The following is a 17,543-nucleotide window of genomic DNA, read 5'->3' as shown; positions in this document are numbered from 1 at the left end:
CAGAAGAAACCTCCAGCAGAACCAGGATCAGGGTGGGCGGCCATCTGCCTTGACCGGTTGGGGTGAGTGGAAAGTGAAGGGAGAAAAGAAAAGAGCAACAAAAAGCAACAACAAAACATTATACAGGTTGGTAGGACACAAAATTAATAGCATACAGTGGTGACAAATAAATGTATAGAGAAAAGGAGGAGGGGAGCTCATTGCACTTGCGGGAGTCCCCCAACACTCTAAACCTATAGCATCTTAAGTAGGAGCTAGTTCAGGTTGTATGAGCAGTTTTAACTATAAGCTTTATCAAAAAGGAAGGTGTCTGCAGTCAGAGAGGGTGTCTGCCCCCTGAATTTGTATTGGAAGCTGGTTCCACAGGAGAGGAGCTTGATAGCTAAAGGCTCTGCCTACCATTCTACTTTTGCAAACTCTGGGAACCATAAGTAGACCTTTATTCTGGGATCTAAGTGGTCTAATCGGGCGATACACAACTATGAGATTTTTTAAATATGATGGAGCTTGACCATTAAGAGCTTTGTATGTAAGGAGGAGGGTTTTGAATTCTATTCTAGATTTTATGGGAAGCCAATGGAGAGAAGCTAGTGAAGGTGAAATATGATCTCTCTTCCCTAATCCAGTCAGCACTCTTGCTGCAGCATTTTGGATTAACTGAAGGCTTTTTATTGAGTTATTAGGACACCCCAAGAGTAGGGAATTACAGTAGTCCAACCTAAAGGTAACAAATGCGTGGACTCGTTTTTCTGCATCATTTTGAGACAGGATGCTCCTAATTTTGGCAATGTTCCGTAGGTGGAAGAATGCTGTTCTAGGGATTTGTCTTATAAGTGACGTAAACGCCAAATGCTGGTCAAAAATAACTCCAAGGTTCCTCACCGCAGTACTGGAGGCCAAAGTTATGTCATCTAAAGTAGCTATGTTGTTAGACAGCATATTTCTCATCTTTTTAGGCCCAAAGAGAATAATTTCAGTTTTGTCTGAATTTAGAAGTAGGAAATTGTAGGACATCCAGGTCTTTATGTCTTTTAGACATGCTTTAAGTTTGACTAATTGGTTAGTATCTTCTGGTTTCACAGATAAATAGAGCTGGGTATCATCTGCATAGCAGTGGAAGTTTATGGAATGTTTCATAATAATTTTGCCTAAAGGTGACATATACAGATTGAAAAGTATTGGTCCTAACACAGAGCCCTGTGGAAACAGCAGTCAGATAAGTCATTCTTCCAACACTGTTGGTTCTTGAGATTTTTAAAAGATTATATCACATCAGAGCAGCACGACATTCAGCATATCAATACTGGGTGTGATTCTTGTTGCTAATTGAATGAGCAAATTATAAGTCATGAGCCTTACTTTCTCTTTCAGAATGCATTGTTTTCAGTCAAACGAGGACATCGGGAGAGAAAGATTGGTTCTAAAAAAAACTGCTGCTTTAGGTAAGAGCTGTTTCATACTCACTATATTATTCACTATTTTGTGAGATTGTTCTCAGGATGTTTGGAATAATGAGTCCAAATAAATCCTTCCAAATGTGTGTGAATGAACTTTGACTTTTTAAAACCGAAATAAAAGTTTGTAACATAGGTGGACTGCAGGGGTAAACAGTTCTAAAGTGGTGCATTGATTTGCATTTGACAATCTTTAGTCTTTTCACTGAATGCTTTGTTCTGGCAAACAGTTTAGATTATAATAATATAATGATTCATAATGTATAAATAATGAAACAAAATGACTTAGTGTTGCTCGTATCCTGAAGTGTATTTAGACTAAATATGACTACTTGGGCCAAAGCTAGTCCTGATCTTGGTATGTGTAGTCAGGGATGGTGAGTGTTTTTGTTTTCTGGTAGTTAAATATGTATTTTCTTTAATAGACAGCTCTTTTACATTGTTTTATTTTATTTTTTTTAAGTTTCCCATCTTCTGTTGTGTCCTGAAACACAATTAAACTGTTATGTCTCTTGTGCATGTCTGACCCACATATGTCTTTGAGGGGATGTTCAACAACTTGTTCAACAACTGTCTGTTTGTAAACTCATTCATAACCTAAATCTGTCACTCACACTAAACTCTGATAAAACTAAATGGGTGAGAAAGGTGCTCCTATATGAATAATTCAGGAAGCATGCATCATACATGTTAGGATATGATCCTGCGACTGTGGCGCAGGAAGGTAGAGCGGTTGTCCACCAATCTCACAGTTGTTTTGGTTCAATCCACGGCTCCTCCGGTCACATGTCGATCAAGACACTGAACCCCAACTTAGTTGCTCCTGATGAGTGTTGGCCAGCTGCATAGCAGCTCCCCCATCGGTGTATGAATGTGTGTGTGATTGTGAGTGTGAATGGGTAAATAAGAAGCAGTGTAAAGCGCTTTGAGTGCCAATAGGTAGAAAAGCGCTATATAAGTGCAGACCATTTACCATGTATGTAACATTTGACTGAAGAATAGAAAATCTGTCATTTCTGATCAAGAAAACAAAAGTCTTCTAAAAGATGTTTTGAGGTTTTGCCTCCAAAGCATTTCCCAAACAAAAGCAACCACACAAAAGCAGAAAAGTCAACTGGTTTATGGTGCAGTGTTCATAAATGTTTTATCTCAAAACAGTCAAGATGTACCCGTGCTGCTGGCTCGTCCTGGTTGCTCTGATCCCTGTGACCTTAGGCACCAACCCTGGAGTAAATGTCAAGCTAACACGGAAAGGCCTTGAATATGGTAACACTCGCTGCAAACTTTACTTCTATTAGGTGATAAACAGGTTATGTCATGGGCTCTATCATCAAGTTTAGTCTTGTTTTAGGCAGGCAACTGGGGTTGGCTTCAATCCAGCAGGAACTCAAAAGCATCAAAATCCCGGATATTTCAGGGACAGAGCGTGTGTTTCCCATTGGAAAAGTCCAGTACAGCCTGTCAAAGTAAAGCACCGTCACTGTAATATTTCAGGTGCTATAAGTTTGTGTCTTTGTAAACGGGTATATTGATTCTTCTAGTTTGCAGATAGTAAATGTGGGATTTCCACAGTCTGCAGTGGATCTGGTGCCAGGTACTGGTGTGAGACTGTCTATCAGTAATGCTTTCTTCAGTCTGCATGGGGACTGGAGGGTCAAGTACCTCGTAATAATGTGAGTGGCCAAAGATTTCTTCTTTGAGCTGTACCGTTGAGTGCATTTTGTGATATTTCTGCTGCAGCAGTGACTGCTCTCTATCAACAGAAAGGACAGCGGCTCTTTTGACCTGAATGTGAACGGACTCACTATCACTACAAGTATCGCCATCAGGAGTGATGAGACAGGCCGACCTGCAGTCAGTAGTGTCGGCTGTGCAGCCAGTGTCGGCAGTGTCAGCATCAAGTTTCACGGTGGAGCCAGGTAAAACAAAGCTTTCTGCCTGCTACGTTTGTAATTATCTGACAGAATAGGAATTTCCAGTTTTAAATGTCATGCTGGACAGACTGCAAACACTCCTATTTCTTGTATTTCCTGTTTGTTGCAGTTGGCTGTACAATCTGTTCACAAGCTTCATTGATAAGGCATTGCGTGATGAAGTAGCAAAAAAGGTGAGAGGAAACCAGCCTTAAACTCGCTGTCATATACATCTGAACTAGTTGGGGGCCAAACTCACAACAGATGCTCCTGGCATAAAATTTAAAAGTGGCATTAAATGGAAAATACAGATGGTGTCAGTGTCCAGTTTTGGGAGCAGAATATTTGCTTTTCCATTCAGAAATCACTGTTTGATATGACACAGAGTTTCTCTGTTCTTTATTGTTGCAGCTCTGCCCTCTGGTGAATAATGCAGTATCTAATTTGAACCCTCACTTAAAAACTCTCAATGGTAAAAAAAAATCCTGTCACATAAATTATTAAGATGTTATAATTGTGCTGAACATATAACTGATTTTATACCATACTGCAGTTTTAGCCCAGGTGGACAAGTATGCAGAGATTGAATATTCAATGGTGTCCTCGCCCACGGTGTCATCGTCTTCTATAGACTTGAACTTAAAGGTAAAGAATTACATTTCAGAATCTAAAAAGTAAGCATAAAGACACAGATGATTTCTTACTTTATCGTCTCTTCTTCCGCTCTGTAGGGTGAATTTTACAACATCGGGAAGCACCAGGAGCCTCCAGTCTCCCCCACACTCTTTTCCCTGCCGTCCCAGAACAACAACATGCTGTACATGGGTTTGTCTGCCTTCACCGCCAACTCTGCAGCCTTTGTCTATGATAAAGCTGAAGTCTCTAATCTCTACATCACAGATGATATAGTGAGTCTCCTGCTCCTGGCTTATTCACTTTTCGTGGGGTCACAATGGTCTAAAAACTCTCACTCTGTCACAACAGATCCCTCAAAGCTCTCCCATAAGACTCAACACTAAATCGTTTGGAATCTTCATCCCACAGGTGAAAACACACACCTCTGTTTTCATAATCAGAATGATTTCCTGTGGCGATTTGTCAGATATGTCATGGTATATTTTCAGATTGCCAAGCTCTACCCAGGCCTGATGATAAAACTGCTGGTGAAGACGGTGAAAACTCCTATCATCAGTTTTCAACCCAACAACATAACCATCCAGGCCACTGGCACAGTGACGGCCTACGCCATCCAACCCACCGCCATACTGTCCCCTCTTTTTGTCCTGAACTTAGTAGGTTACACAGATGAAACAATAACAAGCATTAGTGTGCTTTAGATTATAAGTAAACAAAAAAACTCAATTTTCACAACTTTGTTTACAGGGCACCAGTGTCAGCACCCAGATGTTTGTCACTGAAATGAGGCTGGCTGGAGCTGTCAGCCTTAACAAGTGAGTTACTAAAAAATCAACACTCGTTCTCAGAAGGGAAAAAATGGGGCCAAAAGGTCTTCGTAATGAACGTTGCAGTCTAATTTTGCCTCATTTGCACAGAATGGATCTGACCCTGGGGACAAGTTATGTTGGGGCGTTTCAGGTGAGAGCTGCATTTTAACATGAGTCATAGTGTCATTCACCAGCAGTACAAGTCTAACAATCTAACTCTAACCTACAGGTCAAATCCCTTGATAAGGTCCTCCGAACGGTGCTCGAACTGGTAGTGATACCCAAAGTGAATGGTGAGTTGCTGTATTTTCAGTGTTTTCTCAAAATGAAATAGGTGCCAGGCCATGTACTTGCTGCTGCACACAGAGTAAAGCCAAGTTTTGTTAACTTCTAGGGTCATTTTTTAGACCCTCATTTGAATTTCAAATCAAAGATCCGCAGCACAAAAACAGACTTCGCCCTTTTAATGTCATAGCCAAAAACCAGTGGGTTTACAGTCGCCATGCAGTGAGCTGATTTCTCAACTGTCAAATAAAGGACAATCTTATTATCTGTACTTAGGTTAGTGACATTATCCATCTATACGACTGTACATTTAGTGTTTTTAATGCTTCCAGAATCAGGTTAGGTCTTTTCAATGGATCACGCTGGTTTCTTTTGAATCTGTGTTATATCTTAAAACAGTCAGATGGCTTTTAACTATGTAGGTTGTGCTTTATGATTACATGTTGTAGTAACTTTTCTGCACATCAAATCCGATTTTTGTTTCTCTAAATGTGTTAATTTTGCTTCATAGCTCAACTTGCAAAGGGATACCCACTTCCTGCATTTGGGAAGATGAAACTTGTGAATACCCAGCTTCAGGTCCTAAAGGTCAGAGACATGGCATTTTCTATATTACTGCAGTGATTATTATAGTTTCTTTATGAGGGTTAATTCATGATCTAAAAGCTATTAATAACCATTAACTGTTTTTCTCCCCTAGGACTACATGCTGATTGGGACAGATGTTCAGTTCATGGCTTGAAATTTAATCCAGAAAATTCCCATGGTTTACTTTTGCACCAGGGGATGGAGCCACGAATGAGCACACAGAGCCATTATACAACTACTACAATTACCAGCTTGAGAAATAGTTTGCATCTTGATTTTGCTTTAAATTGTTACCCTTTTTGTATTTTTATGCATCATCTTAAATGATCAGCTTTTCTACATAGAAAATGCAAATGAGGGGCAGTGAGTTTTTCCCATCAGTGTCAGTGCAGTGCTGTCATAACACAGGATGTTTTGCAGAATGAGATTCACTGTTGTCGCCACAATCATCTCTTCCAAACTAACATGCTCCTTTCAAAGCCGATTACAGAGCTTTATGCTGACTTTACGCGGGTTCTTTCTCAACGTTTCTGTCTGTGTAACTCACCCAGCAAATCTACACTTGTGCTGATCAAGGGTGTTTGGGTTTTTTTTTTACTGCAGTTAAGGAAAAAAATGCTTTGACATCAATCACACACCACTCATTCAGACAAAAACCAATCTGTCACAGTACTGTGTATTAAATGATCCTAGAGGGTTTCAGTATCAGTTTAATACAAACATAAACACGTTTGGTGCTGACTGTTTAAATATCAATGCAGTTTTCATAGCTCAACACAATTGTCCAGTTTGTCTTCAAAAATCCGATGAGAAGAACGAAGTGTGGCAGTCTGTCTTTACAAACTAAAAGCCAATTTCCTGAGAAGTCACCTCTGTCTATCAATGGCAAGTTTCAATCATGCTGGTGTCTGACGCCACATGTTCATCAACCTGATGCCTAGACAGAGGCTTACAGTGTGCCACTGTGTCTCTCAGGGAGCTGTGACTCAGGGCTCGACCTCTCAGAGTCTGGGAGTTAGACGAAAATATCAATATTGAAAGACACAAAACCTCAAACATAAATGAAATGATACAGAAATATCTCAAAGGAGAATTTGATATTTGTAAAGCTACTGACTGATGAGTGTTAAATGGATTTTCCATATGGTAATCTTCATTTGTCCTATGATATTATAGTTAAAAGCCTTTTACATGATTCTATTAAAACATCTGAACTACTGGAATGGATTTTTATTTGAGCATGAGAATACAAACATTTCAATTTGAAACTGCTGAAAAACATACGTAAATGCACCCAATACTCGAGGTAATGATCATGGGTCAAATTTCTAATAGCCATATTAGCAACTTTCTCCTGAATTGGGTATGTGACATTTCATTTTTCCTACTGAGCCTCACCAGCTACAAATTATACAACGGAGCTTAACTGAAGGTATTGGCCATATCAGTCAGGCTTTATTTGAAAAGACATGCTGACTCTTTGTAGCTGCATCACCTCCATGAACTGAGCCCTACCTTTACGAGCACATAGTCTCCAGCATTAATAGGTCCAGTGTTGGATTCTGAAGTATGAACAGCATCATCCTCTTTGGGGAAAATCACTTTCATATTGCCATCAGTTCTCCCACACAGGTCCTTGGCAGATCTTTTACTTTCCTGCATAAAAATGGAAACTTGAGCTAAGCTGTGTTGCCTTGTGACAGGTTCAAGTCCCCTTAGTACACAGGTACAGGACTTCAACGTTTATCCATAATATGCAGAGTTATTAATTATAGTTTAGACTTAGAAACAATGAAGTCTTCCCTTCCCCTAAGAGAGTGTAAAGTTTATAAGCTGATGATTAACTTTCTTCCACCTTCAATAAATGTTAAAAGCACATATTCTGGAAAAATTACCAACTAGTGTTATGCCCTCTGCCCATCTTCTTTTCCTTTTCAGCTGTTCCCTTTCATGGGTCGCCACAGCAACACATCTAATATTATATATAAATAAATATTGAGTGATACAAAGCTATATCCCTGTTACTTTTATTATTAATTTAAAGAGTACATGGCATGGACAAGGCTAGAAAATAACCTGTGACACAGCTTTTACAGCTTTGGTCTAAATTGTGACTATAATGATGTTTGGCTCCACATGCATGAACAGGTAAGAAACTAAATTGTAATGGAAGCAGTAGCAGTTTGGAGAAATGAGATAAGCGACAATAGCAGTAAAAGAAAGTAATGCAACAGCAAGGGGGGACAAGCCAGTGTCTTCTTGTGCCAGTCCCAAGTCTGCATAAGTGCAGAGGGTTGTGTCAGGAAGGACATCCGACGTAAAACACATGCTAAATTAAATTGCGAATCATGACAATGACTTCCGTACCTGATCGGTCAGGGCCGGGGTTAACAACGACCGCCACCGCTGCTGTTGACCTACAGGGTACCGGTGGAAATTGGACTACTGTTGGTTGAAGTCAAAGAAGGAGAGGAGGAAGGTGTGTTCGTAGGCAGAGAGAGAAGAGGAAAGCTAAGAATGTAGGACTGACAGTAGGGACTTGTTGGGAATGTTGGGACTATGACAGTGAATGCTAGAGAGTTGATTGACATGATGCAGAGAATGAAGGTGGATATATTGTGTGTCCAGGAGACTAGGTGGAAAGGTAGCAAGGCTAGAAGCTAAGGAGCAGGGTTCAAGTTGTTCTACCATGGGTGGATGAAGTAGTAAAGAGAAGGTCACAGGGAGTGGCATTGTGTCTTTGTAGATTTAGAGAAAGCGTATGACAGGGTGCAGAGAGAGGAGCTGTGGTGTTGTATGAAAAAGTCTGGAGTGGCAGAGAAGTATGTTAGAGTGGTGCAGGACATTTATGAGAGCTGTAAGACCTTGGTGAGGTGTGCTATAGGTGTGACAGAGGAGTTCAAGGTGGAGGTGGGTCTGCATCAAGGATCAGCTCTGAGCTCCTTCTTGTTTGCTATGGTGATGGACAAGAGAGTGTGAAAAAGAGGTGAAGAGGTGAGTGCAAGCAGGTTGGAACGGGTGGAGAAAAGTGTCAGGTGTGTTGTGTGATAAAACAGTATCAGCAAGAATAAAAGGAAAGGTGTTCAAGACGGTGGTGAGACCAGAGATGTTGCTTGGCTTAGAGACAGTGGCACTGAAAAAAAGAAAGGAGGCAGAGCTGGAGGTAGCAGAGCTTAAGATGTTGAGGTTCTCTTTGGGAGTGACGAGGATGGACAGGATCAGGAATGAGGACCCATTTAGATGTTTCGGAGATAGAGTCAGAGAGGCCAGATTGAGGTGGTTTGGACATGTTCAGAGGAGAGACTATGAATATATTGGTAAAAGGATGCTGAGGTTGGAGCTGCCAGGCAGGAGGTCTAAAACTAAACTGGATGGATGATCATTATCTTTGACCTACAGTTGTGACTCAGATGTCTTTGCTGTGGGGCCCCTAACTTAATTCCGTTTCTTCCATAGTCCACTATGCAAGAAACCCATTAGAGCTGTGCACTATGCACCATAGTGAGCCCAGTACAAACTAAACGAGACAATTGGTCACATTGCACTGTATGTACTAAATACTGTATCCAGTATTTAGTTGATATTGAAAATAGCTGTGCAAGAACTTGTGTACTGCTGAACGCTCTGGACACTTTGTTGTTAGATTGGAGAACATTCCTATGGACTGGCAGACTGGATGATGATTTGCAAATTTAAAGAGAAGGACCAGAGGGTGTGTGGCAAATAATATGTTTCAGGCTATGTGGTTCAGTTGAACCACACCTTTAAGCTTTCAAAATTACCTTTCAATTATGTAAAGCATCTGGGTCAACTGCTCCCTTCAGGTGACATGTTAGGCTGTTTTGGCAATGGTAAATGGTAAATGGTCTGCACTTATATAGTGCTTTTCTACCTATTTTTCCAGATATGCCCATGGGAAGAAACCACAACAATCTAGAGACACTATATATCTCATCTAGCCTGGAATGAGATATGTGCTGGGAAGAAGGATGTCTGAAACACTTCAGATGAGCAAATGCATGGATGGATGGATGTCTTGTCTTTATACTCATTGATAATGTAAGACCTTCACCCAAAATAATATTCAGAGCCAGAGGTTGCACACTAGAGCAAGAATTCTCTAAATAACTTAATAGCTAACCTTTTTATTCATGAAAATAAAACTATTTGATAATGTTTTTTGAATAAAAGCTTTTTCTATTTGTGTTTTTTTTTTTTTCATTTTTACTAACACAGAAAAATATGACAATGAAAGAAAGAGCAGTTTATTATAATTCCACCTTCTCATGTCTGGGACGCTCAAACTGTGTTCTGTTCCTGTTAAGAGGAGAAAGAAAAGCAAAATTCTATTTCCCATTTTCACTTTGCTTTGTGATTTGTGTTGTGTTGTGATGGATGAAACACACTCTGGCATTATTTTATTCTACCACACAAGCAGTGGATGCAGAAGCAAAACATTTGCTGTATTTTGCTTCACTATCAGATTAAACAGTTGATACTTTTAAATTTCACTGGCGTGTTACAACCTTCTAACAAAACTGACATCTTAATGAACAATGTTTGGTATTTTCTACAATACTTTACTGGAAATTCATACCAGGAACTAGAAAGCAGGAAAAAAGAAACACCACAATACTTGCGAAGACAAAAAATAGTTTGAGACTATGTTAAGCTTTTAAAGTTCCAGCTATCAGAAGTGGTTTTGGCTGCCAACAATTCAATTCAATTCAATTCAACTTTATTTATATAGCGCCAGTTTACAACAAAGTCATCTCAAGGCACTTTACATAATAAAGTCCAGACTACACAAGTATGTAGAGGCAACCCAACAAATCCCCTTTGAAAAAACTCCCTTTAACAGAAGAAACCTCCAGCAGAACCAGGCTCAGGGTGGGCGGCCATCTGCCTTGACCGGTTGGGGTGAGTGGAAAGTGAAGGGAGAAAAGAAAAGAGCAACAAAAAGCAACAACAAAACATTATACAGGTTGGTAGGACACAAAATTAATAGCATACAGTGGTGACAAATAAATGTATAGAGAAAAGGAGGAGGGGAGCTCATTGCACTTGCGGGAGTCCCCCAACACTCTAAACCTATAGCATCTTAAGTAGGAGCTAGTTCAGGTTGTATGAGCAGTTTTAACTATAAGCTTTATCAAAAAGGAAGGTGTCTGCAGTCAGAGAGGGTGTCTGCCCCCTGAATTTGGATTGGAAGCTGGTTCCACAGGAGAGGAGCTTGATAGCTAAAGGCTCTGCCTACCATTCTACTTTTGCAAACTCTGGGAACCATAAGTAGACCTTTATTCTGGGATCTAAGTGGTCTAATCGGGCGATACACAACTATGAGATTTTTTAAATATGATGGAGCTTGACCATTAAGAGCTTTGTATGTAAGGAGGAGGGTTTTGAATTCTATTCTAGATTTTATGGGAAGCCAATGGAGAGAAGCTAGTGAAGGTGAAATATGATCTCTCTTCCCTAATCCAGTCAGCACTCTTGCTGCAGCATTTTGGATTAACTGAAGGCTTTTTATTGAGTTATTAGGACACCCCAAGAGTAGGGAATTACAGTAGTCCAACCTAAAGGTAACAAATGCGTGGACTCGTTTTTCTGCATCATTTTGAGACAGGATGCTCCTAATTTTGGCAATGTTCCGTAGGTGGAAGAATGCTGTTCTAGGGATTTGTCTTATAAGTGACGTAAACGCCAAATGCTGGTCAAAAATAACTCCAAGGTTCCTCACCGCAGTACTGGAGGCCAAAGTTATGTCATCTAAAGTAGCTATGTTGTTAGACAGCATATTTCTCATCTTTTTAGGCCCAAAGAGAATAATTTCAGTTTTGTCTGAATTTAGAAGTAGGAAATTGTAGGACATCCAGGTCTTTATGTCTTTTAGACATGCTTTAAGTTTGACTAATTGGTTAGTATCTTCTGGTTTCACAGATAAATAGAGCTGGGTATCATCTGCATAGCAGTGGAAGTTTATGGAATGTTTCATAATAATTTTGCCTAAAGGTGACATATACAGATTGAAAAGTATTGGTCCTAACACAGAGCCCTGTGGAAACAGCAGTCAGATAAGTCATTCTTCCAACACTGTTGGTTCTTGAGATTTTTAAAAGATTATATCACATCAGAGCAGCACGACATTCAGCATATCAATACTGGGTGTGATTCTTGTTGCTAATTGAATGAGCAAATTATAAGTCATGAGCCTTACTTTCTCTTTCAGAATGCATTGTTTTCAGTCAAACGAGGACATCGGGAGAGAAAGATTGGTTCTAAAAAAAACTGCTGCTTTAGGTAAGAGCTGTTTCATACTCACTATATTATTCACTATTTTGTGAGATTGTTCTCAGGATGTTTGGAATAATGAGTCCAAATAAATCCTTCCAAATGTGTGTGAATGAACTTTGACTTTTTAAAACCGAAATAAAAGTTTGTAACATAGGTGGACTGCAGGGGTAAACAGTTCTAAAGTGGTGCATTGATTTGCATTTGACAATCTTTAGTCTTTTCACTGAATGCTTTGTTCTGGCAAACAGTTTAGATTATAATAATATAATGATTCATAATGTATAAATAATGAAACAAAATGACTTAGTGTTGCTCGTATCCTGAAGTGTATTTAGACTAAATATGACTACTTGGGCCAAAGCTAGTCCTGATCTTGGTATGTGTAGTCAGGGATGGTGAGTGTTTTTGTTTTCTGGTAGTTAAATATGTATTTTCTTTAATAGACAGCTCTTTTACATTGTTTTATTTTATTTTTTTTAAGTTTCCCATCTTCTGTTGTGTCCTGAAACACAATTAAACTGTTATGTCTCTTGTGCATGTCTGACCCACATATGTCTTTGAGGGGATGTTCAACAACTTGTTCAACAACTGTCTGTTTGTAAACTCATTCATAACCTAAATCTGTCACTCACACTAAACTCTGATAAAACTAAATGGGTGAGAAAGGTGCTCCTATATGAATAATTCAGGAAGCATGCATCATACATGTTAGGATATGATCCTGCGACTGTGGCGCAGGAAGGTAGAGCGGTTGTCCACCAATCTCACAGTTGTTTTGGTTCAATCCACGGCTCCTCCGGTCACATGTCGATCAAGACACTGAACCCCAACTTAGTTGCTCCTGATGAGTGTTGGCCAGCTGCATAGCAGCTCCCCCATCGGTGTATGAATGTGTGTGTGATTGTGAGTGTGAATGGGTAAATAAGAAGCAGTGTAAAGCGCTTTGAGTGCCAATAGGTAGAAAAGCGCTATATAAGTGCAGACCATTTACCATGTATGTAACATTTGACTGAAGAATAGAAAATCTGTCATTTCTGATCAAGAAAACAAAAGTCTTCTAAAAGATGTTTTGAGGTTTTGCCTCCAAAGCATTTCCCAAACAAAAGCAACCACACAAAAGCAGAAAAGTCAACTGGTTTATGGTGCAGTGTTCATAAATGTTTTATCTCAAAACAGTCAAGATGTACCCGTGCTGCTGGCTCGTCCTGGTTGCTCTGATCCCTGTGACCTTAGGCACCAACCCTGGAGTAAATGTCAAGCTAACACGGAAAGGCCTTGAATATGGTAACACTCGCTGCAAACTTTACTTCTATTAGGTGATAAACAGGTTATGTCATGGGCTCTATCATCAAGTTTAGTCTTGTTTTAGGCAGGCAACTGGGGTTGGCTTCAATCCAGCAGGAACTCAAAAGCATCAAAATCCCGGATATTTCAGGGACAGAGCGTGTGTTTCCCATTGGAAAAGTCCAGTACAGCCTGTCAAAGTAAAGCACCGTCACTGTAATATTTCAGGTGCTATAAGTTTGTGTCTTTGTAAACGGGTATATTGATTCTTCTAGTTTGCAGATAGTAAATGTGGGATTTCCACAGTCTGCAGTGGATCTGGTGCCAGGTACTGGTGTGAGACTGTCTATCAGTAATGCTTTCTTCAGTCTGCATGGGGACTGGAGGGTCAAGTACCTCGTAATAATGTGAGTGGCCAAAGATTTCTTCTTTGAGCTGTACCGTTGAGTGCATTTTGTGATATTTCTGCTGCAGCAGTGACTGCTCTCTATCAACAGAAAGGACAGCGGCTCTTTTGACCTGAATGTGAACGGACTCACTATCACTACAAGTATCGCCATCAGGAGTGATGAGACAGGCCGACCTGCAGTCAGTAGTGTCGGCTGTGCAGCCAGTGTCGGCAGTGTCAGCATCAAGTTTCACGGTGGAGCCAGGTAAAACAAAGCTTTCTGCCTGCTACGTTTGTAATTATCTGACAGAATAGGAATTTCCAGTTTTAAATGTCATGCTGGACAGACTGCAAACACTCCTATTTCTTGTATTTCCTGTTTGTTGCAGTTGGCTGTACAATCTGTTCACAAGCTTCATTGATAAGGCATTGCGTGATGAAGTAGCAAAAAAGGTGAGAGGAAACCAGCCTTAAACTCGCTGTCATATACATCTGAACTAGTTGGGGGCCAAACTCACAACAGATGCTCCTGGCATAAAATTTAAAAGTGGCATTAAATGGAAAATACAGATGGTGTCAGTGTCCAGTTTTGGGAGCAGAATATTTGCTTTTCCATTCAGAAATCACTGTTTGATATGACACAGAGTTTCTCTGTTCTTTATTGTTGCAGCTCTGCCCTCTGGTGAATAATGCAGTATCTAATTTGAACCCTCACTTAAAAAATCCTGTCACATAAATTATTAAGATGTTATAATTGTGCTGAACATATAACTGATTTTATACCATACTGCAGTTTTAGCCCAGGTGGACAAGTATGCAGAGATTGAATATTCAATGGTGTCCTCGCCCACGGTGTCATCGTCTTCTATAGACTTGAACTTAAAGGTAAAGAATTACATTTCAGAATCTAAAAAGTAAGCATAAAGACACAGATGATTTCTTACTTTATCGTCTCTTCTTCCGCTCTGTAGGGTGAATTTTACAACATCGGGAAGCACCAGGAGCCTCCAGTCTCCCCCACACTCTTTTCCCTGCCGTCCCAGAACAACAACATGCTGTACATGGGTTTGTCTGCCTTCACCGCCAACTCTGCAGCCTTTGTCTATGATAAAGCTGAAGTCTTTAATCTCTACATCACAGATGATATAGTGAGTCTCCTGCTCCTGGCTTATTCACTTTTCGTGGGGTCACAATGGTCTAAAAACTCTCACTCTGTCACAACAGATCCCTCAAAGCTCTCCCATAAGACTCAACACTAAATCGTTTGGAATCTTCATCCCACAGGTGAAAACACACACCTCTGTTTTCATAATCAGAATGATTTCCTGTGGCGATTTGTCAGATATGTCATGGTATATTTTCAGATTGCCAAGCTCTACCCAGGCCTGATGATAAAACTGCTGGTGAAGACGGTGAAAACTCCTATCATCAGTTTTCAACCCAACAACATAACCATCCAGGCCACTGGCACAGTGACGGCCTACGCCATCCAACCCACCGCCATACTGTCCCCTCTTTTTGTCCTGAACTTAGTAGGTTACACAGATGAAACAATAACAAGCATTAGTGTGCTTTAGATTATAAGTAAACAAAAAAACTCAATTTTCACAACTTTGTTTACAGGGCACCAGTGTCAGCACCCAGATGTTTGTCACTGAAATGAGGCTGGCTGGAGCTGTCAGCCTTAACAAGTGAGTTACTAAAAAATCAACACTCGTTCTCAGAAGGGAAAAAATGGGGCCAAAAGGTCTTCGTAATGAACGTTGCAGTCTAATTTTGCCTCATTTGCACAGAATGGATCTGACCCTGGGGACAAGTTATGTTGGGGCGTTTCAGGTGAGAGCTGCATTTTAACATGAGTCATAGTGTCATTCACCAGCAGTACAAGTCTAACAATCTAACTCTAACCTACAGGTCAAATCCCTTGATAAGGTCCTCCGAACGGTGCTCGAACTGGTAGTGATACCCAAAGTGAATGGTGAGTTGCTGTATTTTCAGTGTTTTCTCAAAATGAAATAGGTGCCAGGCCATGTACTTGCTGCTGCACACAGAGTAAAGCCAAGTTTTGTTAACTTCTAGGGTCATTTTTTAGACCCTCATTTGAATTTCAAATCAAAGATCCGCAGCACAAAAACAGACTTCGCCCTTTTAATGTCATAGCCAAAAACCAGTGGGTTTACAGTCGCCATGCAGTGAGCTGATTTCTCAACTGTCAAATAAAGGACAATCTTATTATCTGTACTTAGGTTAGTGACATTATCCATCTATACGACTGTACATTTAGTGTTTTTAATGCTTCCAGAATCAGGTTAGGTCTTTTCAATGGATCACGCTGGTTTCTTTTGAATCTGTGTTATATCTTAAAACAGTCAGATGGCTTTTAACTATGTAGGTTGTGCTTTATGATTACATGTTGTAGTAACTTTTCTGCACATCAAATCCGATTTTTGTTTCTCTAAATGTGTTAATTTTGCTTCATAGCTCAACTTGCAAAGGGATACCCACTTCCTGCATTTGGGAAGATGAAACTTGTGAATACCCAGCTTCAGGTCCTAAAGGTCAGAGACATGGCATTTTCTATATTACTGCAGTGATTATTATAGTTTCTTTATGAGGGTTAATTCATGATCTAAAAGCTATTAATAACCATTAACTGTTTTTCTCCCCTAGGACTACATGCTGATTGGGACAGATGTTCAGTTCATGGCTTGAAATTTAATCCAGAAAATTCCCATGGTTTACTTTTGCACCAGGGGATGGAGCCACGAATGAGCACACAGAGCCATTATACAACTACTACAATTACCAGCTTGAGAAATAGTTTGCATCTTGATTTTGCTTTAAATTGTTACCCTTTTTGTATTTTTATGCATCATCTTAAATGATCAGCTTTTCTACATAGAAAATGCAAATGAGGGGCAGTGAGTTTTTCCCATCAGTGTCAGTGCAGTGCTGTCATAACACAGGATGTTTTGCAGAATGAGATTCACTGTTGTCGCCACAATCATCTCTTCCAAACTAACATGCTCCTTTCAAAGCCGATTACAGAGCTTTATGCTGACTTTACGCGGGTTCTTTCTCAACGTTTCTGTCTGTGTAACTCACCCAGCAAATCTACACTTGTGCTGATCAAGGGTGTTTGGGTTTTTTTTTTACTGCAGTTAAGGAAAAAAATGCTTTGACATCAATCACACATCACTCATTCAGACAAAAACCAATCTGTCACAGTACTGTGTATTAAATGATCCTAGAGGGTTTCAGTATCAGTTTAATACAAACATAAACACGTTTGGTGCTGACTGTTTAAATATCAATGCAGTTTTCATAGCTCAACACAATTGTCCAGTTTGTCTTCAAAAATCCGATGAGAAGAACGAAGTGTGGCAGTCTGTCTTTACAAACTAAAAGCCAATTTCCTGAGAAGTCACCTCTGTCTATCAATGGCAAGTTTCAATCATGCTGGTGTCTGACGCCACATGTTCATCAACCTGATGCCTAGACAGAGGCTTACAGTGTGCCACTGTGTCTCTCAGGGAGCTGTGACTCAGGGCTCGACCTCTCAGAGTCTGGGAGTTAGACGAAAATATCAATATTGAAAGACACAAAACCTCAAACATAAATGAAATGATACAGAAATATCTCAAAGGAGAATTTGATATTTGTAAAGCTACTGACTGATGAGTGTTAAATGGATTTTCCATATGGTAATCTTCATTTGTCCTATGATATTATAGTTAAAAGCCTTTTACATGATTCTATTAAAACATCTGAACTACTGGAATGGATTTTTATTTGAGCATGAGAATACAAACATTTCAATTTGAAACTGCTGAAAAACATACGTAAATGCACCCAATACTCGAGGTAATGATCATGGGTCAAATTTCTAATA

General features: G+C 39.9%; 2 protein-coding genes across 2 annotated transcripts; both read left to right on the top strand.

Moving 5' to 3' along the window:
• Positions 1-1,371: 1,371 nt before the first annotated feature.
• LOC137127791 (bactericidal permeability-increasing protein-like) lies at positions 1,372-6,904 on the top strand. Its single transcript, XM_067505198.1, has 16 exons — positions 1,372-1,442; positions 2,613-2,720; positions 2,806-2,920; positions 2,996-3,127; positions 3,218-3,373; positions 3,498-3,561; positions 3,779-3,839; positions 3,921-4,012; positions 4,099-4,275; positions 4,352-4,411; positions 4,492-4,659; positions 4,751-4,818; positions 4,921-4,963; positions 5,042-5,105; positions 5,609-5,685; positions 5,798-6,904. The coding sequence occupies exons 1-16, from the start codon at positions 1,373-1,375 to the stop codon at positions 5,837-5,839; spliced, it is 1,497 nt and encodes a 498-aa protein (XP_067361299.1). The 5' UTR covers position 1,372; the 3' UTR covers positions 5,840-6,904.
• A 144-nt stretch (positions 6,905-7,048) lies between these two features.
• Positions 7,049-17,428, top strand: LOC137127792 (bactericidal permeability-increasing protein-like). Its single transcript, XM_067505199.1, has 18 exons — positions 7,049-9,744; positions 10,547-10,669; positions 11,915-11,985; positions 13,156-13,263; positions 13,349-13,463; positions 13,539-13,670; positions 13,761-13,916; positions 14,041-14,104; positions 14,322-14,373; positions 14,436-14,536; positions 14,623-14,799; positions 14,876-14,935; positions 15,016-15,183; positions 15,275-15,342; positions 15,445-15,487; positions 15,566-15,629; positions 16,133-16,209; positions 16,322-17,428. Exons 1-18 carry the CDS (start codon positions 9,701-9,703, stop codon positions 16,361-16,363), a joined length of 1,665 nt encoding a protein of 554 aa, XP_067361300.1. The 5' UTR covers positions 7,049-9,700; the 3' UTR covers positions 16,364-17,428.
• Positions 17,429-17,543: the final 115 nt, after the last annotated feature.

This window comes from Channa argus, chromosome 5, assembly GCF_033026475.1.
Source record: "Channa argus isolate prfri chromosome 5, Channa argus male v1.0, whole genome shotgun sequence".
Lineage (NCBI taxonomy): Eukaryota > Metazoa > Chordata > Actinopteri > Anabantiformes > Channidae > Channa > Channa argus.
This window is presented reverse-complemented; position numbering and strand designations above follow the sequence as displayed.